The 25,000-nt window shown below is 51.7% G+C and overlaps 3 protein-coding genes across 7 annotated transcripts in view; 1 reads left to right on the top strand and 2 right to left on the bottom strand.

The window, feature by feature from the left end:
- CDC42 (cell division cycle 42) overlaps positions 1 to 12,263 on the bottom strand; it is a 32,404-nt gene extending 20,141 nt beyond the window's left edge. For 2 of the 3 annotated variants that reach the window (XM_058039492.1, XM_058039491.1), the window contains exon 1: positions 8,117 to 8,199. The gene's annotated coding sequence lies outside the window, so the exon portion shown is untranslated. Of the gene's footprint in view, positions 1 to 8,116; positions 8,200 to 12,242 lie in introns of those variants that run through there. The other variant, XM_058039493.1, reaches the window with a different exon arrangement.
- On the bottom strand, positions 10,317 to 15,984 carry C22H1orf50 (chromosome 22 C1orf50 homolog). Its single transcript, XM_058039490.1, is given in 5 exon segments — positions 10,317 to 11,591; positions 12,243 to 12,374; positions 14,660 to 14,746; positions 15,635 to 15,921; positions 15,924 to 15,984. Coding segments are annotated over 5 exon segments (759 nt in total). The 3' UTR covers positions 10,317 to 11,399.
- Positions 15,983 to 23,951, top strand: P3H1 (prolyl 3-hydroxylase 1). 3 transcript variants are annotated; one of them, XM_058039487.1, is made up of 15 exons: positions 15,983 to 16,465; positions 16,864 to 17,016; positions 17,185 to 17,374; positions 17,843 to 17,974; positions 19,896 to 20,035; positions 20,729 to 20,818; positions 20,929 to 20,981; positions 21,343 to 21,464; positions 21,641 to 21,768; positions 21,885 to 21,980; positions 22,095 to 22,245; positions 22,721 to 22,838; positions 23,028 to 23,103; positions 23,269 to 23,409; positions 23,487 to 23,951. In XM_058039487.1, the coding sequence occupies exons 1-15, from the start codon at positions 15,983 to 15,985 to the stop codon at positions 23,598 to 23,600; spliced, it is 2,187 nt and encodes a 728-aa protein (XP_057895470.1). In that variant the 3' UTR covers positions 23,601 to 23,951. The 3 variants fall into 3 exon arrangements, with proteins under 3 accessions (XP_057895470.1, XP_057895471.1, XP_057895472.1); XM_058039488.1 differs by lacking the exons at positions 23,028 to 23,103; positions 23,269 to 23,409; positions 23,487 to 23,951 and having other exon boundaries at positions 21,885 to 22,020; positions 22,721 to 22,810; XM_058039489.1 differs by lacking the exons at positions 23,028 to 23,103; positions 23,269 to 23,409; positions 23,487 to 23,951 and having other exon boundaries at positions 21,641 to 21,784; positions 22,721 to 22,810.
- The last annotated feature ends 1,049 nt before the right edge of the window (positions 23,952 to 25,000 follow it).

Here is a 25,000-nt window from a genome sequence, read left to right as displayed (position 1 = left end):
CTGCTGCCATTTCACCACCAGGACTGGCTACCTTGGCTCACTGCAAGCTGCTGCCAACTAAGAACCAATCTGTGGTGCCCTCTGGGATAGACCATTAGCATAAGAGTTGAACCTTAACCAGTCAATCACAGCTTCCAGATCCTGTTTGAGCACCTGCTCCTCATTCAAAGAAAACAAGCAGCCATTTATGAAAACTAAGATTTTTTTTTTCCCCCATCCAATGTCATTTTACAGTTAACAGTTTATTCATCCAACTCAAAGCACTCAAGGAGTCCACAATGACAGGAACAATATTCACAGGATTTTATTCATGATCTCAGGTAACTACTTTTGCCCTTCCATGGTAGTTTCATTTCATATCCTGTAAAACCACACAGTTCTAAACAAAGTCCTCCTTTGTACTTGATAATTTCTTCCCAAATCCATCTAATCCATTTCAAGGTCCTTACCCTCAGCCACTTCTTCTAGCCCTACTACAAACACTTTTGCTTTTCAAAGTGACAAATCTCTGCAGTCACAGGGGCACCAAGGAGAGGTACTTGGCTGTTGTGGTGTGCTGTCATGTCCCATTTTGGCCTTCCAGGTCACTTCCCCAGGTGTGCCTATACCTCTCTCCCTTCCCCCTTGCCCCCATGCTGAGTGAGTCCTGTCAATCAGGCTGAACATTCCAGCAAGGCGTCGTGTGGTTGGTCAAGTTCAAAGGATGCCCCTATGCCCAGAGGTCATTGGCCTGACTGGGTGTCATCTTCCCCTGAGACCCTGCCCCTCTCACCTGGTTGGTGGCTCACCTGTGCCTCCCCTCCCCCTGTCCCTGAGCTTAAAAAGGTGATCAGACCATGCGGCCGGGTTCTGTTGGAGCAGTTCCTCACGTTCAGACCTCTGTAACCATGGAATAAACCTCTGGACATTAAACCCTCCAGCAGAATCCTCTCCTTTTTCTCTTCACCATCGCCTGAAGCTATTCCTCCTGAGGTAAACGGGGTCCTAACAAGCCTGGACTTATTCAGTGCCCAGCTGCAACCACCAGCAAGCCAAGGTATCTCTGGGGTGACACACCGCAGTTGCTGCCTTTGGCCCAGCAGCGAGGGTCAGACCGGCCCAGGCACAATCTAACTGGTAATATTGGGAGCATTTTTCCAATACTTGGCTGCTACAATCCCAGCAACCTGATTTGCCTCACCAGAGATACCTACCAGCATGACACGGAAGAGGCACTCTATGCCTATATCACAAACACTACATGACAAAGGTTACCATGAACAACACACTGCTTCCCTGCAGAGATCCCAAGCCATTAACGAAGGGACCACATGAGCTCAGCTGCCAACCACACAGGGAGAAGACCTTGGACCTCTTGGTACAGTCACAAACCTGTGATGTAAAACACAAACAGAAGCCACACTCTGTTCAAGAGTTAACTATAGAAGGATGAACTGGGCACAGTTTTAAGAGTAGTATCACCATGGCCAGAATTCTCCTCTGCACATGTGCACATGTGCAGCAACATCTATCTACAGACACAATGAAAATCCTCCAACCCAAAGCCCACCCCTTCCAGCTTGCTAGGAATCATCTTCTTCATGAAGATCTCACCCCAGAACTAAACACATCTGCCACTTTTATGCTAGTAAAGTGGTCAATGCTAGTAAAATGACACATAAAGGAATATATTAGGTTCTAAACTACCTGGTGCCCAAGCTCAACTGCCCATCCTGCCCAGAGCTTAGGCTGCTGCACACAATCTCTATACACAAACACACTTGTTACCAGGGGTTCCAAGTCAAGCTTATCACCTGGGTCTTTAGTTTCTTAGGTGAGGCTTAAGGCAGCTTGTTGAACTACAAACCAGCACAGAACTGGAGTTCCACTCCTCTAGAACAAGGGAATCATGAAATCCAAGCTAAAACCTGCAAAAGCACAAGGGACGGACTTGAGACACAATCTTGTACTCCATTACTGCAGGATCTTGAAAAGGCTATCCTGCTTTAAGCACTGTTTTGGGATTAACTATCGCTAACAGATCAGACACAATCCTTTAAATACTACCAGTTCTCCTTGCAGAGTACAAACTCTGTCTCCAAAAACCAGTGCTGCTGTTTACCTTATAAGTGTGTCTAATTACAAGACAGAGGCACAAAAGTTCAGTTGCACTAGAAGCTTTGTCAAGATAAACACAAGAATTCAGGTGAAGACCTGGATCTGCAGCGGGTGGGTTTTTATCTGAAGTTGAAGAGAACAACAGCAGCAGGGCATACTGCATGGCTCCATCTACATGCCTGCTCACATCAACAGTCTCAACCTGGTGTTGGATGTCAGCATGAGAAATTTGTGGGCAGGCACACAAAAGCAAGCAGTGGGAAGAGCCACAGGATCACCATCACCAACAGAGCTGGATCAATACCATGACAGCCCTGGTTTATCTCACAATTTCCTGGTGGTCTTGAAACCCACAAAGTTTGCTATCCTCACAGGAATCCCTGTTGGAACATAAATCATGTGTCTGAGGTCCTCGAGCATCCCTTCATCTGCAGATTAATGGACTCAACAGAGCCTGAATACCCCAGCACCTCTGCAGGTTTGAAGTCCCCTTTCTGGATAAATTACTGTGAATTGCCAAAGAAGCATTAAGAGATCTCTTCTCAAAAGGCAACTATCATAGAGCTATCATAGAACAGAACAGAATATGCTGAGTTGGAAGGGACTTCACTGTTTGAGGTCAATTGATATTTTCTATACTTAATGCAATTTTCTCTCTCTAATTCTGCAATATTTGAGAGCTACTTTGCACATCTTCCTAAAGACTCCTCCCAACCGCCTGGTACACACACACAAAACAGGAAGTGAAGACAGTTGGGCAGGGGAATTTGAATAGCCTGAGCCCAAACTACCAGCAGCACTGTAACACACATTCCAAGTTTTGCAACTTCAAAAAAAAAGAAGAGGAAAAACATGTAATCCCATTTTAGCCCTAAATTCAAAACCAGAAAGCTGACCAGCTAGATAGTGTGACTCAGCAGGCTCTGCTGCTGTATCAGTTACACTGCAGCGCAGCTGTGCCTGCACCTCCTCAGCCACAGGTTCTGCCCATTATCCCACTTCAAGGCTCCAAGCAACCACCTTCAACTCAACATAAACTCCACAGAAAAAAAGTGACAACTTTCCCATTATCACTCTGGTTACGGTTACGCTGTCAAAAGCAGCATCACCACAGGAAAAATCTGCCCCAGATTAAGCACTGGGATGTGTGTGGGGTTACATTAAGTCCTTTTCTGCCAAAGGCATTTTAATCTTATCTTATTACTCTTCACTTCCACACTCTACAGGAAGCTGTATTCATCAACCAGGCAACAAAATCCCGTTCAGTATTTTATTACCACTTAAAACCCCCTATTTTCACTAACTTTGTTGCATACTGATACTATTTAAAAATACAAACTGCACCTACACTCTTATTTGAACACAGCATCCAACCAAGGCCCACGTGGCCCTGATGGTTCTCCCCACTTTCCCGTGGCCAGCTACATTCAACAGAGTTGGAAAAGATACTGGGAGAAGTTCCTGTATTTTGAGGCACGTTTTCCTTCATGAGAAGCACCCTGTCTTGCACACTGCAGCAGATCCTGCTCACGCCTGCTATGCTCAGGGAACAGGACAGCTGCAGCTCCTCCTGCACACAAACAGACAGTTCCCAGGAAGACACACTGTGTTCAGGGAGAACAGCTCAGGCTGTGTACCAACATGCTGCTTGAAGACTCCAAAGATAAAGCCTGGTTAAAAAACACTGCAAAAGCAACTTTATCCAGATACTGAGCTATCCTGGATGGCTGTTAAAATAAAGTAGCTGGAAGGCTCACCAACACCATGACAGCAGCAGGGGAGCTGCCCTTCCTTCACCTAACCAACAGAAGGAACCAGAGCAGCTGGAACCAGCCCACTTCACCAAGATGAGCCCCAGCAGCCCTGTCCTCACTCAGGACCTGCTGGGCAGCTGGCACTTATTCAGCTATCACCAGATGCACAAGTGGCTCAAAGTAACAGTGCTCCAGACACGGGAGACTCAGCAACATTCCCATGCACTAAACCCCAAAGTACCACTGAATTCAAGGTAACTGCTCCACCACACTGATGCAGTCACATCCAGGCCCCACACAAGCCCCCCAGCATTCAGCTGTTCCCCAGCTGCTCTTTGGTGCACACAGTCATCCAGCTCATGGAGTGGCAGAGGCCTTCCTGACCTGCATGCAAAGCTGCAGGAGCATTTTTGTCATTATTTCCCCAAAGTGAACACTCATCATTGGCCAGAAACACAGCACAGCATCCTTCAACTTGTGACGAGCTGAGGAGCAACTCAAACCAGCTTGCTCCAAAGCAAGACAGTTCTGGCAGTCTCAGCTACTGCTGTGAGTCCAGCAACACACGCCACAGCAATCCTCTGCAGCTCCCCAACCCACAGCAGCCTAAGGCTTGCTCTAACACCACCTCACCTTGGAGAAAACCTTCACCTGCCAGAGTCTGGTCTATGCTGGAAAACACACGCGGATGTGTCTTCCCATGCAATCTCATCACAGCCATGGACAACTTGGCAAAAATGTAGCTGGAAGCACCTACAAGATACAGGCAGTATCTCGCCAGACAAAGGCCCCAAGGAAGCCCCCATGTCACTTCACTAAAAAAGCTTCTGTATTTTCTCATGAGACAAGAAAATGGTGCATGGACCAACTCTCCTGGTAGGAATTATGCCATAACACTCTAAAGTAATGGGGTGAACTGGCAGCACAAGAGCTTAAAACATAATAACAGCTTTTAAAAGCTTTTCAAAACAAATTCTTTGTTTTCTCTTTATAAAATATCACTTGTTTGGAAGAAAAATCAACATTTTCAAGGAAAGAACAGCTGCTCTACTGAAAACAGGCCAATTAGTATTTTGAAGTTTTACAACTCTTTAGGTCAGAGTCATTCTCTGAAACTCCAAGGGGAGATTACAAAGATTAATTACACAAACTCTGCTTCTTGTTCTCACTGTTTGCAGTTTTCTGCACACCCAGGACCAGGTGACCAAACCCAGTTCATCCACTCAAAAGCAACCTGAAGGATCCCCCCCAAGAAGCTGGAAATTACCTGCCTTGATGCCATTCCTGTCACTCACCTCAAGCACTGACACACACTGTGCTGGGGTGGCCCAGCACCCTCAGGGAGGGAGAGCGTTTGTGCCAGCCTTCAACCCCTGCACAAACTCTGGAGAAAGGGATTTCTTTACCTCCCACTCCTAATGGCAGTCCTTCCTGATGGATATACACTTAGTTTGTACAGTGTAATAAAGTGTAAAGTGTAGGGTCTGGGGGAAGCCAGATAATTAAATGGTGACAGGCTGCAGAAATGCAAAGATACTTAGAATTTCTTTTAAAATTTTGCATAAAAGCTTATCTGGTCAATAAGTTGTCATATATTAACAAAGGTGCTTTCACCTACATTTAATGTAAGGGAGTGAAAGGAGCCAAGGAAGAAGACTAAGTGGTTAAAGAGGGCTCTTGCTACCTGAAGCACCAGAAACCAATTTTACCTCCATTTGATTTGACACAACTTTCATCTTCTGAAATTAAAAAGATGTCATTCTTTTCTTAGCAAAGAATATTTTCCTAAAGGACAAAGATAACTACACCCCCTACAATTCCTCCTGTCCCTTGTTCCAGAAACCAGTATGATAAATTCATGATGGTGTCAAAGGCCAGCAGGAGAGCTCGGCTGGCCACAAAGGGCAGGCAGAGGAACGAGCACACACAAGCCCACAGACAACTTCCAAAGCTGAGAGCCTCACACGGGCACTGAGCAGATTACACACACACCTCACCTGCAACACCTTACATGAACTCCAGCTGCAGTGCTGCACGTTTGTTCATTGTCCAAGTCTTCTGGAGCTAACAGCAGAGCTGGAACCCAGCTACACCAACCCCTCCCTGGTAACAAGAGTGGCTGGAAAGGTTTTAATTGTAAAAAAAGCTATTTATGCTCGCAAGACATGGAAAATTATTTTAGTACTACAGCACCATTTTAACCAAAAAGTCAAACTTTACATCAAGATTAGTGGCCAGCTTCATGCTACACCTTCCATCAGCCACACACACGGTTTAGAGCAAGGAAAGCCCACTGCACACTTACAAGAGAAATCCCTGGGAGTTTCACAGGGGCTCCATTTCTGTTTACTGTTGGTTTTAAGCAGAACGACAGTTTCCGACAATTTCCCTTTTAGGTACTTCACGCTCTAGAGCTTCCAGAGCTTTTCTATTTAAACAGTAAAAACATCACGAACTCCCCAGCCCGACCATCAGTTTTGGGCAAACAAACAATTCTAAAGCAGAGCAGTTAATGAATTCAGAGCATCAGTTGCAGGTCATGAATAACCAAGTTCAAAGTATGCAAATCTAGTGATTAAAATTTCTGCCTAGGATATGTTACCGAAGTGAAAACATGTTTTATCTTGCACCCCAGTAATTTTTTATTCCTTGCCAAGACTTTTTTTTTTTTTTTTTTGTTACTGAAGCATAAATGAGAACTGTTTAAACACCAAATCATTTTTACAGTCAGCAATATACTCATTCAAACCTTACATGCATGTCTAAGACCCGACTCAAATAACACTTGCCTATACTATCTTCCTCAGAACCTTACATTAACAACAGGAGTTTACAAAGCAGAAGTTTACAACAGAAGGGAAGTTTACAACAGCTTCCCCACATACAACCAGCTGAATATAATTTGCTTACTGAAAAAGAGAAGCTGTAATGCTTTACTGAGTTATCCCAATCAGCAATACAAAGAGCTTGATCCAGGTTTTAAATGCCCCCTTCCAAAAAAAAAAAAAAAAAAAAAAAAAAAGTGTTTGGGGCACTGCAACTCAATACTTTGAGCAACCCACACCTCCTTCCTGGGAGAGAAGCACAGATGAATACGAGACAAAGACAATCACAGATGGCCAGACCAAGCAATCCACTTCTGATCGCCCAGTTGCCATCTAACATGGCCTCTTCGCCAGAGCTTTTCATCCTCATGCTGCTGCCAAGATGGGATCTCTGGCTGCCCCGGCCACAGCATCCACACAGAAAGGACACCAGGAATCCTGAGCACGAGAATGTTCTTTGTTAAGCACAGGTTTCCAAGGCTGGCTGTTGCGTTCACAGCTACCTGTGACTGTCTCCTACTGCTGTCACCAGCGGCAAGTTCTATCTACTTAAAAACACACAACTGAAGTCTAGATCACTAAAACAGACCTTTAAAACACAGGCAAGTGTTATGTTGCTGCAGTACATACATTTTATGAGATTCCCAAGGAGAATGAAGAACACATGACAACACGAACCCTCGAAGCAGTGTTAGCTGCTGCCCTAGCTACAGCCAGGGGCATCACGCTGTAACGAGAGCTGCGGGACGGCTCTGGGTAACCCACAGCACCGGAGCTCGTGAGGCAGATGCCCAGAAGAGTCTGCGACTTCTCGCCTGAGCGCTGTCTGTGCAGGGCACGTAGCTGGAGCTCCATCCCTCACCATGCCCGCACCCTGCTGCGGTTCAGGGCTCCTGCGGCACGGCACACCTCGCTCAACCCGCAGCCCCCTGGGGCTTCTCGCACAGCCCCGGGCGCAGCCGGGCGGCACCAAGCGCGGAGGGCCGCGGCTGAAACCGGGACGGGCAGGGCGGGGCCGGGACGGGCAGGGCCAAGGGAGCACGGGCGGGCCCCGCCATGGCCGCGGAAACGCTTCCTGCGCCGCTCCGAGGGTCCAGCCCGTCCGCCGCCAGGAGGGGGGGTGGGCAGGAGAAGCGGCGGCCATGCCCACCGTCTCAACAGACCAGGCCCACAAAGGCAAGCGCCCGCCAGCAGCCACCGAGACCCGCCGGGACGAGGCCGCCCTTCCCCCCGGCAGGCGGCTGCCGGGGAGGTTCCGCACACACAGCGGGCCCGGCAGGGCGGCTCCCACACAGCGGGCGCTCCGCCCGCGGTGAAGGCCGGGGCCGCGCCGGCGGGTGCTGCGCGGGGATCGGGAGCAGTCGGTGGTGCCGGGGGTCCCCGCGCTCGGCCGGGGGTCCCGGTCCCGTCTCCGCCCCCCTCCCCCCCCCCCACTCTCACCTCGGACGCTCCGCCGGGCGTTGGCAGCTCGCTGCGGGGTCTCCTCGGCGAAGGCACAGGGGCAGCCGATTGACGTCACCGCGCAGCGCGCTGGCGAGGGGCGTGCCCGCTACAGCGCCCCCTGGCGGCCACGCGCCGCCGCTCGCAGGGCGCTGCCCGCACCGCCAGGGGGCGCGCGCGGGCACGGCCTGCCCCATGAGGGTTTTTTTGTTTGTTTTTTGGTTTTTTTTTTTTTTTTTGTTTTTTTTTGTGGTTTTTTAGTTTTGTTGTTGTTGTTGTTTTTTAGTTTGGTTTGTCGTTTTGTTTTGTTTGGGTTTGTTTTTTACTTTTGTCTTTTCCCCCTGGACCCGAGGCTGACATAAGAAGGGCCAGAGACCCACAATTCCTCCTGCTGGGACACTTGGTGGCTGAGAGATGACACCCCAGAGCAGAGGGCACTCATGGCAGGTTCAATCCCCCTAACCACCCACATCGTTCAGGAATAAGAGGCTAGAAAGAAAATCTCCAGGCATGGCTACTTTCAGAAGCAAAGCAAAAATCTGGCCTGAAACAGAAAACTCCAGGCTAATTCAAATTTTAAAAGCTGGGAAGAGCTGCAAGTACCAGTGCCGGCAGCCTCAAGTTACCAAACATTGGCTCTGAGAATCACCTGGAATGGGTCAAACCCTCAGAGCATCTTTGTGGTGGACCTCTTAAATGAGCCCTGGTTCATCTGCATGGCCAAAAACAAAACAAAACCCACTCTGCCCAATGTAATGGTGTCAGAAGCACATCTGTGCCTTCTGCAAATATGGGACATCACGGGGGATTTTGGAAAGAGCCATTCCTTCTGAATATGCTCATTGCTGCCCTGAGCACTCACAAAAGAGCAAAGGAAGAGGAATCTTTTCAAAAGAATTTTCAAGATGAAATCATGAATAGGTATCAGTGTCTCAGTGTCTCTTCCAGATGAATTTCAAGGCTACAGAGGCTCACAGCCACCACCCCCGTCCTCTTGTGCACGCCATGGTACAGATATTAATGATGGAAACAGATGAGACCAGGGCAGGAATCCCCACTTCTCAGAGGAGCATAAATCAGCACACATGAAAATCTGCTGTTGCTATAATTAGCAGCACACAAAGTCCATGCAGTAATTAACTTTCTCCCTTCCAAATCAAGATATAATAGCATGCAGTAAAATCAAACCCAAGGCAATGAAACAAGCAGAGAAAAACCCTGTCAAATTTGGCACCTGTAACTTGATAAGGAATTAATTATAGCCTGGTCTAATACTACTACTACTAATAATAATAATAATAAATTGGTGTTAATATGCCCTTGTGCTCCAAGTGAGGAAAGATATTGAGAAAAACGTCCCATATTGAATCCAAGGAACAGGTTTCTGTCAAACAGAGGTGGGATGCCATGGTGGGATGTAGGTGAGCTACTGCACTGGACACAGCTAGAAGAAAATCTGGGACAAAAAAAAATCCTGGGCTGCTAGGGAGCTGCCCCAAACCTCCCAATCCTCTGTAACACCAGCAGGGAACAGCTCTTCCCATGATGAACTGTCACTGCCAGCAGCCTCGAGCATCTCCCAGTGCGTGGGATGAGGACAGAGGGACACTTGAGGTGCGGCTGTGTCCTGCAAAGGGGGATAAACTCCAGCAGTGACAAAACACAGTGACAGTGCTGGTCCCCAAGGGTCTCGTTTCTGCAGATGCCCTCACAGCTGGGCTCCACCAGGAAGCACCAACTCCATCCATAGCCAGCCCGGACCCGAAGGTCAGAATTCAGCTCCTACAAGGGGACACCAACCCTCCCACGTTGCCCACAGAGATGGCAAGGCGGTTGTGTACATGTAATGCCTGGAGCAGCATGTAAGATCATCTTGTAATGTCAGGAAAGTGAGCAAGTCATGGGAGAATCCAACCAGATCTAATGTTACATACCAGGATCCAACCTGGACATCCTCTCTGTCAGTAAATTACAACTTTGGCTCCTCACAGAAAAGCAGGCAACTTCCTGAAGAAGCCCCGTGTGGCTGAGCAGAGAGAGGATATCTCCTCAGCAGCTCTGATCTTTACTTCTCCTTGGTTTTCCTAGGTGGAAAAAACATGCTGGAAGTGTCCTACCAGCTCCACGTGCCACTAAGTCCTCCTGACAAAGCTAAAGGTATTTCTGCCACGCAGGAAAAACACCGGGCCCGTCTTGGTGGTACCTGTGAGATAACAGTTGATTTATTTTACTCTCCCCACTGCTCTGGCATAAAGTCATCCAGTATCCTGCCTCTACCTGGCAGCTCATGCACTCGCATCCAAGGGGAGTGCATGAGGATGTGTGTCGCAGACATCTTTTTATGAAAATCCTTTTCTTAGGATTTTTTCCTGCTGAGAAGCTACAGCAACAAAATGTAAACAAGTTATCTGCTGCTGTGGAACGCATCAGGTGTGACTGTGATTGGCCCATCTTGAATGTTTGCAATTAATGCCCAACCACAGACCAGTTAGCTTGGACTCTCTGTCTGAGCCACAAACTTTTGTTATTCATTCCTTTCTATTCTTAGCTTAGCTAGCCTTCTGAGAAGAAACTTCCTTCTATTCTTTAGTATAGTTATAATGTAATATATATATCATAAAATAATAAATCAAGCCTTCTGAAATATAGAGTCAGATCTACGTCTCTTCCCTCACCCTGAAAACCCCTGTGAACACGGTCACAGATGTCAAACACACATCATCTGAAGAGCACCTGAAGCCTGCATGGCGCTTTTGAGAATGCTCTTTGCAGAGAAAAGAGCTTCGGGTCACCCTGTGTTCCCAGCTCAGGGATTCAGACCAGCTAGGACAGAGACTCACCACAGCAGACCCTTTGCACAGGCTTTTGACTACTCTTCCCAGGCCACAGAGCTCTTTAAACGTGGATTTTATTAAGGGGGAAAATCCAGCCCTGAGATTGTTACCTGACGCACTCACAGTGAGGTACACCAGAGCCAGGCAGATAGGAGATATTATTTTACAGCATTAGCACATCTACCCCAAGCATTTCTGCTTTTTGCTCCAAGCACTCTTGGAACTGACAACTCCTGGTACAGGTCAATAAAGTAAATTATTGGCATAGGTCAATAAAGTAAATTATTCAATTACTATAAAATCCAGTAAGACTGAATGCAGAATTAGTCTCCTTAAAGCACAAAAACAATCAGTATTTTTGTTTCTTGGTCTCTTTGCACCTTGCCTTTGGCAGCATACAGGCACTGTGTCCCCTCACTCAGGGACTCTGCTCAGGGGATCCTGTGGGGTCACTTGTGTGGCTTGGTCAGGCCCTGGAAGTTGGGCTCCGTGCACAGGGGCAGTGCTGCCTGCTGGTTCAGCAGCTTCTCCAGGACAGTTATTTCAGCATCTCGTCTCTCTATGTCCTCAAACGGAGTCCAGGACATGTCATGCTGGAGCTTATAGGCACCAAGAAATTCATGGGGAGTGGTACCCCATTCCTGGTGGAGAAAAGAGAGATTCCATCAGTGTTCAGTTTCCCTTGGAGGTGGGCTGTGCTGTCCTTAAGCCCTACTACCTTTGAAGCAGTCCCAGCTACACAACCATACCATTCCCTAACCTAAAAATAAGCTCAGCTACCCCAAGTCTAAGATCAGTGCTGAGCTCCAGCACTACTGACAGAGGAAGGCTTGTGGACACAAGATCTCCCTGACCTGCCCTGAAGCCTTCACCCTGTATGTAAGAATATGGGTAGTCTGGAAGGAGGAGATCTCTAAGAGCATCACCTCAGCTGCAGGCAAAGTCAGTTCCTGGGCTGAAGTTCCTAAGAGACTGTCCTACCAGCCAGCGAAGGCTCAGGGCACGTTGGCAGCTCTTCCCTCCCAGACAAAGAACCACAGGTACCAAAAGACAAAATTCAGATCCATGCTCCAAAGGGCTTCTTGCCACTCTTCATCAAGAGCCAGAGAACTCTGTAAGATGACTCTGGCTCCAGCAGACTAACCCAGAGCAACGGCAAACACCAAACCTGAGTAGGGACAAACAAATGCCCCCATCCAGCTGGTGCTTTTGCCTGAGCTTCATATGTTCCCAAGCACCAGAAACACCACTTTTTTCCCCTCCCTACTTTTTCATGGCCTGTAACCACCCACCTTAGGAGACAGAATGGAGAAATACCGCTGCCCACTCTCCCGCCTGTACATGTAGTAAACGTTTCCCGGCTTCTTCACAATGTTGCAGGCTACGTGGTGCAGATCAGCATCCCTGTTAGCTTCATCTAAGACCTGGAATAACAAAACATCTTTACACTTGAAATAAAATAACAACATGCCATTGCCTCCCAGCCATAGCCCAAGACACATCACAAGGCCTTGATCTCCCTGCCACACAGGAAGGAGACGTTTTCCAGAGATAAAGTTTTTTCCAATTCTGCCCTGTCAGTAGGACTTCAGAGAACACCTCCACAGAGGTGGAGATACCTCTGCATCTCACCCCAGATTCATCTCTATACTTGATGCCACCACATGTTGGGCTTATTCCTCATCTCCACACACAGCTGCTGGACTGGGGCCTTGTCTTGGTTTGAAAAGACCGGTGTCTGCTAAGGAAGGCAGGAGCCTCTCTTGAAATCGAAAATGTAAACCTCCTCCCTCCAAACTGTTATAGTTTTGAAATTAAGGGGGCTCTGAGGCAAAGATACGGAAGTAGGAATAACAGTTCTTTATTAAGAAAAAAAAAATAAAAACAAAAATGCAGTAATACAAAACAACACTGACAGAGTCAGAAATATGACCTCACGCCCTGTTGGTCAGGCTGTTGGTAGCAGTCTGATTAAATAATAGCTGCAGTCCTCCTGCAGTGCCAGCTGTGGTTCTGTTGAAGCAGTGATCCTGTAGAAGGGTGGAGTTTTCCTCTGAAGGTCCAGGGGTGATGTAAATGGGCCTGGTATTTCTCTGGAAATCCAGTGGAAAAGAAAGCTGCTCCTCTGGGAATCAAGTGGGAAAAGGCTGACTGTGGTGTTCCAAATCTCAGATTATATTCAGGTAGGAATGCTTGGCTCCTCCCCCTGGGCAGAGCATCTCCCAATGGGATGATGATAACTTTATCAGTCATGCAGCGACACTCAATGCCCATTGACAGAAGATATCTCCGGGGAAGGAGGATGGGTCATGGCAGAGATAAGGAAAACTGCCCCACCTGGTTTTAACAGGTGGCCCAATTAACAGACGATAAGTGCCCCACCTCTAACAGATGGTAATAGAACACACACCCTCAGCCACAACTTGCATTTGCAACCAAAGACAGGCCTTCCTGCTGTGCCCCGAAAGGGAAGGGGCAGCAAACAAAGGAGAATTCATCTCCCCAGTTCCACCACCTGACTGCTCCAGCTCCACCAGTTAATGATTACATGATGCAATGGCCTCAATGGCAGTGGGCCAGTTGCAATGACTGGCAGATCCTTCCTCACTCGGGCTCCTGATTTTACTATGAAGAATGGAAAGCTAGACTGATGAACACAGCCAAGCGCTGCTGTGTACTCCTGGGACCACCCACTCCAGCAAACCCATCCAGATAAACAGGAAACCAAGCTTATCACTAGATAGAGAACTCATCTTTCCCAGTAGGGAGGCCTGAGAAACCACTAGAACTATCACCCTGGAAGCAGGTGGGAGGTAGAAGCAGGCAAGGAGAAACACCCTTCCGAGGTTAGGGTGAGAAGTACCTCACTCCCATAAGCCTTTGCAGGCACATGTTAATATCTTAAGTTCCATTGGTTCATACAGTTGCTCCACCCAGTTCAGTCCCTATTCACCATATTTGTATGTTCCCTAGAAAGTTCTTCCCTCTCCTGATCCCCATTGGTCTCAGTTTGATTCAGTGTTCCACCCCTGTTACCCTATTGGTTCCCCTGGTTGGCTGCCCCTCCTCTGCACCATTTTCACTTGTTCCCATCGGACCTTAACCCTCAGAGCCACCCCTTTTTCACCATATGAAACCCTGTGCCCTCAGTCCAAGTTTATCCTTGTCCCTGGATTCCCTTTCAGGCTCCGTAGACTGTCCCTGAACTTCCATACAAAGACCTGTCCTTTGCATCTGTTGTCAGCTCTCACAGCGAGCGTGCTCCAGGCCCTGGAAGCGCTAGTCGCTCACAGAGGAATCCACTGAAGTGCAACACTTTACCCCAGGGCCTCAGATCCAGCTAGGGCCACATCATCGCTTCAGCAGATCCTTCCAAGAGCATAGTGCACACACAAATCGCCAGTTCCAAAACCACTCATCTCTTTCTGTCCTGATACCCGCGAGCTGTTTTGGACCACCTGCCCTTGCCCCCCTACTTTATTCATAATGTCCTTCCTGGTTTGGTGAGGACACAGGGAAAGCACAAAAATCAACCCTCCCCCATCCCCCTTGACACTGGACAATAAATCTCCTTATTTTTCCACTAAATCTTCTCTGCTCAGCTCCTAGCTCCAATTCACATGTAGGCCACAGCCCTTCCCAAACGCCCAGCAGCGGCAGCAGATGCTCATCTCCCAAGGCAATGAGCCTTCTGCCCATCCTTGCTCACCTTCCGCGCCTGCTCCTGCAGGTGCCGGATCTGCTCAGCGATGACTGTCAGTTTGCTGCAGGCATTTGCTCGGACAAAGTCATCGGCCTGGGAGAGAAAATTGGGCAGGTGAGAACAGGAAGAACGACAGCCCTCTGGACTGTGCTGAGCCAGCTGTGGTCAAGCTCAAGGCATCCACAGAGTTGGGGGGTGCAGGAGCTGTCCTGGCACCCCTGGGCAGGAGCAAGGACCAGGAGCTGTCTGCATAGGCTGAGGGGCAGTGAGAGGGAGCAGCAGGACATACTGGGAGGCAATGGGTTGGACTGGGAGGTAGTGGGCTACACAGGGAGCAGGCAGTAGGACATACACTGAGCTTTAAGGTGAAGCTCTGAGGAACATCACCAGAGATCAGTAGGATGTACTATGAGGCACTGGAGAAATAGTGTAACATACTGGAGCGCACTGGGAGGACCAGTAGAACATATCAGGAAAACCTGGGGAGGACTGAGAGGCAGGATGGACTGAGAATCACTGAAGCAGTCATAGAACACATCAGGGGTGCTAGGATGGACTGGCAGCATGGTAGTGGGAGGCATCTGTACATGCTGCTGTGAACTATATATAGGGGGACATACTGGGAGGCAGCAGGGCATACTGGAATGGGACTTCAGTGGGATGCTCTGAGTCACTGTGGGGCAGCAAGGCACAGTGGGAAGCACTGAAGTGCAATGAGAGGTTCTGGAGACACCAACAAGGTGGGAAGTCGGGACGATGCCGGCGGGGCCCTGCAGCATACTGGGAGGGGACAGTGGGAGATTGTGGGAATCAGCACAGGACACACCAGGAGGCCGCCGGGGTCACCGGAAAGCAGTGGGACGTGCTGGGAGTCGCCAAGGCCGCCGCCGCCGCCTGAGAAGGCCCGGAGACGTCCGGGAAGCAGCGGACAGCGAGCCCAGCCCTGCCCCCGCAGCCCCGTCGCTGGGACCCGGCCCTCACCTGCTGCACCTGCTGGGCCAGGGCCACTAGGTCACCGGGGTCCCCGACGCGGCCGGCGCGGCCTGCGCTGCCCTCGACCAGGGCCAGCTCGGGGCCGGGACCCGGGCCGGGGCCGGGGCCGGGGCCGTCATCCCCAGGCTCCGAGCCGCCCTCCGCCATGCACAGCCACGACCCACCGCTTCCGCCCGGTGGAGAGGCTTCCGCCGAGGCGTCAGCACGCACCGTGAGAGGCGCGACCATGGCGGGGCTCTGCTGGCGCTGACTGGCCGGCGGCGGGGCGGAGGGGCGGAGTTAGGATCGCTCCGGCGCCCGGCCTGGCTGGTGCCGCGGTTCGGCCGGCGTTCGGACATGGCGCTGTCGCCGCCGCTTCTGCTGCTGCCGCTGCTGATGGTGCTGCTGGCGCGGGCGGCCACGCCACCGGAACCGGTCCTGGTCCCGGTGCCGACCCTAGCACCGGGCGACCCGCCGTTGCCCGCCCAGTCCCCGGACGCGCTGTTCGCCGCCGGTGCCGAGGCGTACGCGCGGGGGGACTGGCCCACCGTGGTGCTGCAGATGGAGCGGGCGCTGCGGGCGCGGGCCGCCGTGCGCTCCCGTCTGATGCGGTGCCGCCTGCGCTGCGCCAACGCCACAGCGGGGCCGGCGGAGGCGACCGAGTCCCAGCCCGACCCGGTGCTCCGGGACTTGTGGTTCTTTCGTGCGCTGCTTCGCCGCGCCGCCTGCCTGCGGGACTGCGGGCCCGCTGCGCCCTCCCGATACCGCCTGAGCGAGGAGCTGGACCGGGAGTTCAGCCGGCGCAGCCCCTACAACTACCTCCAGGTCGCCTATTTCAAGGTGCGGCACCGGCGGCGGGGAAGGAAAGCGAAAGGGGGAGGGGAAGGGAAGGAAAGGAAAGGGGTGTCCCGCTACGACGGGTTTTGGGACGGACGGGATGCGCGGAGGATCCCGGAATCGGGCGGGAGGATGGATGGGTGGGAGCGGGTGAACCGGCCAGTGGCGATCCCGGTCCCGGGCCGCCGGGAGGGTTCGGTGTCTGCCCCGGCGGAGTGAGGTTGCCGGCTGGCAGTCTCGGCCTTGCCCCCCGCCTTCGCGCCCCCCCACCAGTGCCACGTCGGAGCTCGCCGGAGCCGCCCCCGTCACCGCCCTCCGGCCCGGCTGCCGGGATGCCCCGGGGACGGGTGTCCGCTCCGCTCTGCACGGGAGCCGCGCTGTCTCACCCTCGTCCCACCCAGATGAACCGGCCGGCGCAGGCGGCGGCGGCCGCTCACACTTTCTTCGTGGCCAACCCCGGGCACCAGGAGATGAGGCAAAACCTGGAGTACTACCAGGCCATGGTGGGAGTCCACGAGGATGACTTCACTGACCTGGAGGCCAAACCCCACCTGGTGAGAACCTCCCTTCCCAAAGTCCCTGTCCGCTGTGCAACCCGGGGCAATCCCACCACAGCTGCTAGCTCAGAGAGCTCGTGAGGTGCCACTGTGGAGGGGATGAGACGACCCATCACAGGGGGGTGAAGCACTGAGATCCCCTCATCGTTTCTCATCCTTCCGCAGAGCGAATTTCAGCTGGGCGTCCGGTTTTACACAGAGGAGCAGCCAGCTGCTGCCATCCTGCACCTGGAGAAGGCGCTGGAGGAGTATTTTGTGGCAGACGCTGAATGCCGCGCTCTCTGCGAGGGACCCTATGACTACGAGGGTTACAACTACCTTGAGTACAATGCAGACCTTTTCCAGGCCATTACAGGTGGGAGCCATGCCTTCTGTGTCCTGTCACAAGAGTTGAGTACAATTCTCAGGAGGTTGGTCCACAAAGACCTGGGGTGGGGGTAGGGGGTCCCTGAAGAGTGGAAACCCCATCCTAGCTTTCACTAGGGAAGGTGTGGCTAGTAAATGGCAGGAGGTGTTTACCTGCACTTAGCACTGGGACTGATGCCCAGGAATTCTCCTAATTCCAGAGGAACATGGAAAGACAGAAGAGAGACCAGTAGAGGGTCACCAGGATGTGAAGGGAGGCTGATGATGGCTAGTCCGTCTTGAGAGAGCACCACAACCCCACACTGGTCAACTCTGAGGTGGACGACCCCCATCCCTGAGGGTTTTCCACTACCAAAAAGCTTGCAACAACCCCAGTATGAGCAGGAGATTGAATACCCCTCAGGGTCCTGCCCATCAGCCCGTGGGTGACTGTGAGCATGGTGTTTTTCTCTTCCAGATCACTCCATGCAAGTGCTAAGCTGCAAGCAGGGCTGTGTCACAGAGCTGGCCTCCCAGCCCGGCCAGGAGAAGCCTCTGGAGGATTTCCTGCCCTCGCACTTCAACTATCTGCAGTTTGCCTACTACAACAGTAAGCAGCTCCTCACCTCATCCTCTGTGGTTGTCAGCACTCAGCACTCTGCCTGAAATCATAGATCCTTAGAGTGGTTTGGTGGGGAAAGGGCCTTCAAAGATGATCTCATCAGTACAACTGAAGATGAAGGGACATCCAGCACTGGTCACTCAAATCTCCCAGAGCCCCATCCAACCCAGTCTCTAACACTCTGGGCACAGACTGCCCAGACTAAAATTCCTTCCTTATGGCCAACCTGATTCCTTCCCTGGCACAGACTGCCCAGACCTAAAATTCCTTCTTTATGGCCAACCTCATGCTGCCCTTGTTCAGTTTAAGACAATTCCCCTTGTCCAGTCACTATAAACCTTATAAACTACAAAAGTTGTCTTCATCTCTCTTGTGGCCACTCTTGGTACGGGAAGGCCATCAAGACCTCTCAGGAGCCTTCTCATGTCCAGGTTCAACAAGCCAAATTCTCTCAGCCTTTCTTCACAGAGAGGCTCCAGTCCTCTGAGCGTTGTGGTGGCCTCCTCTGGACCCGCACTAATGAGTCCATATCCTTATGCTGGGGAACCCAGAGCTGCTGGGACGCAGCACTGCAAGTGGCATGTCACCAGAGTGGAGCAGAGGGGCAGAATCCTTCCCTCACCTGTTGCCCATGCTGCCAGGGATCAGCCTGGGGAGGGGGGGCTTCTGAGCTGCTAGTGCACATGGATGGGTCCTGTGCAATTTTTCATCCACTATTAACTCCATGTCCTTCTCCTCTGGGTGCTCTAATCCCATCCATACCCCCATCTTCACTGACACTGCTGGAGAGCCTTCCACTAGGCCTTGTACTTCATGAGGTTCAACAGGCATGTTCCTCCTGCCTGAAACATTTTCCAGGAGATTAGATCACTCTGTGCTTGGCTGCAGTCCCTGTCCACGTTGCTTTATTACTGGGCAGCTTCACTTTTCAAGTGAAACAACAGCCGAGAGAAACATTTTTTTTCCTCCTTGCCAGCTGTCCACCTCTTGCCTCAAATCACAGCAGCACACTCCCACTGCAGAAGAGTTACAACCCAGGAAAATACACCTGATTTGATATCATTTTATTTCATATATATTCATTTTTATATACGAAATATAAAATATTTCATATTTTATACTTCTTTAGAAAAGTATAAGATGTTTCTGTGTGAATTTCTCCAAAAGGAGGGGAAAAATACGAAGTCCAAGAAAATACAAATCCTCAAGAAGAGACAGCTGTGAGGGGACCTCATCAATGTTTGTCAGTATCTGCAGGGTAACGCTGGAGGATGTGATCAGGCTCTGCTCCGTGGTGCTGAGCAATAGGACAAGAGCCAGAAACTCATGGCTAGGAAGTTCCATCTGGATATGAGGATGTTTGCAGCGACTGAGCACTGAAGAGCTTGTCCAGAGAGGGTGTTACATCTCTCTCACTGGGGATATTCCAGGCAATCTGGACACAGTCCTGTGCTGTATGCTCTCGGAGGACCCTGCTTGAGCAGAGAGGTTGGGCCAGATGACCCACTGTGGTCCCTTCCAATCTGACTCATTCTGTGATTTTGTGATGCTGCAAAAGACCACATGAAATTGGGGTAGGATGTTTCAGTGGCTAGAAACTGCAGGTTTGCCAGTAAATGGTTGGGTCTGGCTCCTCTAAAAGGCTTTGTCATGTTTTCCAAGTGAGAAAAGTACCCAAGCTGTACAAGTACCCCTGGTTTCTGCTGTGATGGTTTCTGGAGAGAGGAGAGCACCACAGAGTCTGAATTTTGCCTTTGTGGCAGCAGTTATCCTTGCCCCAGGGGATCTGCCCTACTTGTGACACAGTTTGGAACACAAGGACTATGTCTTTCATCTCTCCTCCATATCTGTCTTTGTTCTGCCTCCAGTGTCCTTGGACGTGCCATTAACAGCCCATTTCTCATTGCAGATGGGAATTATGAAAAAGCCATTGAATGCGCCAAGACCTATTTGCTCTTCTTCCCACATGACGAGGTGATGAACCAGAATTTGGCCTATTACACTGCTGTCCTGGGGGAAAACCTGGCCAGACCCATCCAGCCGCGGAAGGTGAGCAGTCAGAAGGAGGAATGATTGCAGGGACATCTTCTCCTCTCACTGGGGACCTTTGCAGAAGCTGTAGGTTCTCTTCCGTACCAGATACCTAAGGTGGACAGGAATGGGTGGATTTAAGGTCAGACAGCCTGGAAAGTAGCTGAAAAACATCACTGGCAAAATGTCTTAGGCCAAGTGAAGTTGGATGACAGGCACACATGGACCCTTTCTTGGTAGAGGGGGCTGTGAGAGGCAGGTGGACAATCTTTTTAGGAGGATCTGAGGCTACCTCTGTTGCACTTTTCCACAGCTGAAGTGAAATTGCTTAAAAAGGAGAGGATTTGGCTTCAAAATGGCCAAATCTGGATGGCCAGGTCCTGCCTGGGATGTGATAGGCATGGATGGGAGTATCTGCCCCACACCAGTTGGAGTAGGGGAAGGGAAACTGCTCCTAAAGAGCTTCCTGCATAAGGGACACACATGTGCCTCTGCTCAACTGTCATCTCCCCAGGGCTTGTCCACAGGGAAGTTCAGACAGGATGGGGAATGCCACTTGCTGCCCAGCTGCCAGACAGAGCAGGAAACAAGGCTGCGGGTCTGGAGCAAGGACCACAGGAATGGTGTAAACCTGCATCTTCCTGTCCACATTCGGGGTTTTTCAGAATCCTCCTGCTCTACCTCACCCCATCCCTCTGCCCCTTGCCACAGGAGATCCAGGCATATTACCAGCAGAGTCTGATGGAGAAGGAGCTGCTCTTCTTCAGCTATGACGTCTTTGGCATCCCTTTTGTGGACCCGGTGGGTGATGTGAGACCAGGGTGATGCAGTGGCCAGATGGAATGCAGATGAGGGATCTGTGTCCTGGCCAGATCTTTGTCCAGCTCCTGATGTTGTTCTTCTGGTGGCAGGACACATGGACACCTGAAGAGGTGATACCAAAAAGACTGCGAGAGAAACAGAAGTGAGTGCTGTCCCCAGCCAAGCTCACCCAATGGGGGTCTGACAGGACAAACCTTTCTTCCAGTGTGGGCTGAGGGCCAAAGGACATAGCATAGAGCTCCTGGCAGGGGATGTTTTGATGCTGGGACTGGAAGAGGCTGCTGGAGGGCAGAACTGTATTTGCCATCAGCCCATGGGATGATGGGCATGTGTAGGTCACCCCAGACACCTCAGAGTGAGGGATGCATTGAGGTGACTCTCCAGTCTAGGTGCGAGCTTTGTTACGAGCACCTGAGACAGCTTGCCCTGCCCTTGTCTTAGTGGCCCTCATTTCTGGTGTGGGGACAGTGGGGTGGTGGTGCTGATGGCTGCCGCATGCCCAGGGTGGAGCGGGAGACTGCAGCACGCATCTCTGAGGAAATCGGCAACCTCATGAAGGAGATTGAGACACTGGTGGAGGAGAAGGCCAAAGAGTCTGCCGACATGAGCAAGTTCATCCGAGAAGGTGGAGAAGGCCAGGAGGGGAGGTGGGATGGAGACCTTTGTGACCCCTGCTGCTAGTTCACAGTCCCTCTACACATGGGTGGCAGCAGGAGCAGGTGGAGGGACCACAGCTTCCCCCAGCCCTACCAGAGCTGGTGGCATCTCTCCCCACATCCACCAATGCCACTTGTGCCACAGGTGGCCCTTTGGTGTACGAAGGAGCCAGTGTCACCATGAACTCCAAGGCCCTGAATGGCTCCCAGCGTGTCGTGGTGGATGGAATCCTGTCTGCTGAGGAGTGCCGAGAACTGCAGAGACTCACTAACGTGAGTGCAAGAACAGGTAGAGAAGGCAGGGATGGATAGATGATCCCATCTGTCCATCAAGGGGTCCCATCCTGCAGCTCACACATCAGACCAGTAACACGAATCGGGTTTTACAGGCAGCTGCCTCGGCTGGAGATGGCTATCGGGGGAAGACCTCTCCTCACACTCCCAGCGAGACCTTCTATGGCGTGACTGTCCTCAAGGCCCTCAAGGTTGGGGTGGCTGTGTGGAGAAACAGGCTGTGGGGACACGGTAGGGTAGTTCTGGGCGAGATGGTTGCCCATGCCCATATGGGGCTGAGTCCCTGTCCTGTCTGTCCTCCACAGCTGGGGCAGGAGGGGAAGGTGCCCCTGCACAGTGCCTACTTGTACTACAACGTGACAGAGAAGGTGCGGCACATGATTGCGTCCTACTTCCGCCTGGAGGTCCCACTCCACTTCTCCTACTCCCACCTGGTGTGCCGCACAGCCATTGATGGTGAGTGTGGCCCAGAGGAACGAGTCTTTTGTCTTTTCCTGTCTGGATCTCCTCTAACAGCTGGAGTGGTGTAGTCTTGGACCTTTCTTTGGAGACCTCCTTGCTGCTCCCTAACCCACTCTTCTTCCCAGGAGGGTGTAGGAAGCTTGTCCCTAAGCCCAGTTTGGGAAGATGAGCAGCAGCTCTGCTGGTTGCCTCTAACAGGGCAGATGGCCTCATGCCATACAGGATTTCATCATTCTGAGGCATTTTGGGATGGGCGCTGAGAGAGGTTGTACCTGGAGGGCCATGGAAGTGCCATGGGACAGTCAACAGTGTTTTATGCCACCCAAATGGCCTTGCACGATCCACGCTCCAGCAAGTGGAAGTGCTGTAGGCTAACACATGACTTTCTTGTCATCTACAAGCACGGGATACTTGGGGATGGACCCTGTTCTTGCACAGAGGGCTCCTGACGTGCCCTGTTCTACCCTAGAGAAGCAAGAAGGCCGGAGTGACAACAGCCATGAGGTGCATGTGGACAACTGCATTCTCAATGCAGAGGCACTGTTGTGCGTGAAGGAACCCCCCGCCTACACTTTCCGGGATTACAGGTACTGGTGGTGGCTGTCAGCTGCAGCTTCCCCACCTAAGGGTACCACGATTTGGTGGCACCTGAGTTGGGAGGAGCAAGGTAGGAGGTACACCAGACCTGGGCTTTCTTGCCTCTGGCTCTTGCCATGGTGCTGGAGAGCTCTGGTGATGGTTACTTGTCACCTCCACTTGTCCCCTGCTCCCTTTAGTGCAATCCTCTACCTCAATGGGGACTTTGAAGGAGGAGCTTTCTACTTCACCGAGCTGGATGCCAAGACTGAGACCGTGAGTAGCTCAGCTCCAAGGATCCATGTGCAGCACCAAATCTAGCCCCTGCCTGTTGGCCCGGTGCCCTGGGAACATCCCCTGAGCCACTGCAAAAGATGAGCTTGGGTTGAGGGGAACCAACTCACCCCTGACTGGGGTCTCCTGGTCTCGCACCCTTGACAGGCAGAGGTCCAGCCGCAGTGTGGCCGTGCTGTGGGCTTCTCCTCTGGCTCAGAGAACCCCCACGGGGTGAAAGCTGTGACCAAGGGTCAGCGCTGCGCTATTGCCCTCTGGTTCACCCTGGACCCTCGGCACAGTGAGCGGGTAAGCTCCCTGCCAGCAGTGCGTAGGGGTTTTGGCTGGGACGGTGGCTGTGCTTACCACTATGGGTCTGCCCACAGGAGCGTGTGCAGGCAGATGACCTGGTGAAGATGCTTTTCAGTGTGGAAGAGGGGGATTTGGAGCCAGAGAAGGAATCGCCAGCTGCCATTGCGGTCGGGAAGGATGAGCTGTGACATCCTACAGGGACCAGGACGTCTTTGCTGGGTCTAGTCATGTCAGCATTGTGGCTTCAAGCTGCATAGTCACAAGGGTAACATAGGGGATCCCCTCTGCCCCCAACCCAGTTGGAGTGGGGCTTTGGGGAGTGCTGTGTACTACCCCTGCAGCATCCAGTATTCCCCTGTGGAGCTGACCTGGGGTGTGTGATGGAGGCTCAGGGGTGGGTGACATGGGGACAGGGGAGGGATGCTCTGTTAGGGGTGGGGTCCTGGTGCCAATGGGTGCAGATGTGTGCCTTTCCTGAACTTGGAGGTATGTAAGTGCCTTCTGCAGAAAATGGGTGAATAAAGGTATTTTTTTTCTAAGCTGTTGCTTTCCAGGTGGGGACTGAAGGCTGGTGTCACCCTTTGGCTGTTGTCAGTGTTGGGGTACAACCTTCCCTCCTGGCAAGTATCTACCCAGGAGCATTGTAGCCCTGTAAGCCTCACAAAGGTGTTTATGGGAGACAAGGTGTCCCAGGGGCAGTAGCAGCAATGCAATCTCTGGCTGAGCATCCCCTGGACCTCGCTCCCATAACGTGGGAAGGAACCCACCATTCCAGTGAGGAGGGAACCGTCCTTGAACAAGAAGGACATTGAGCACCCTGGCACTCCCGGACAGGGCATTCAATTGTTCCTGCAGATGTCTCGCCATTACCATAACCATCCCGGGAATGTGGGCAAAAAAATCCTGCCCCATGTGCAGCCACCCAGCACCCCTATTTCATTTGGAGGGCCATTCAGCATTGGGGTGGGCAAGGGGGGATCTGGAGGATGTTTTCTCCAGGATGAACATACAGTCCCAGTGTAGGCTGCCCACCGTCCCAGTGTCCACCCCCAGCTGCCTGAGTTCGTGAGCAGACTGCTGATGAGGCCATGGCAGTTAACGATTGCCAGGTCCTGGGGCTGCAATGGGCTTGGTGTCACCAGGGTGGTGACACATGTTCCCCACACCCCCGCAGGCAAACACCACTGACAATGGCTTCTCTTGTTGGTGCCATGGTGGCATGGTGTGCCTGAATTCCCTCACTGAATGAACTGTTTCCCTGCTCCCTGCTGAATTCCTGGAGTGACCCCTGGGGCCTCTGGGGGCTCCCCGTCCACGGCAGGGGGTCAAGGATGGAAATTTCCCACTCACCCCCTTGCTCCTCCTGTCAGGGAGCCCCATTTTCGCATGTCCCAACACTGTCATTGAGTGGTTTCCATCTCTCTCCAGACCCAAATCTCTTTTGTAGGACCCAAATATCTTCCATGCCCCAAATCTTTCCTCTAAGACCACATTCTTCCGTCTAGGATTCAAATCCCTTGCCTCCAACCCCAAATCACTCTCCTCAGATTCAAATCTCTCCCCCTCAGACCTAATGCTCTTCCCTGGG

The sequence above is a fragment of the Melospiza georgiana genome, chromosome 22 (assembly GCF_028018845.1).
Source record: "Melospiza georgiana isolate bMelGeo1 chromosome 22, bMelGeo1.pri, whole genome shotgun sequence".
Lineage (NCBI taxonomy): Eukaryota > Metazoa > Chordata > Aves > Passeriformes > Passerellidae > Melospiza > Melospiza georgiana.
This window is presented reverse-complemented; position numbering and strand designations above follow the sequence as displayed.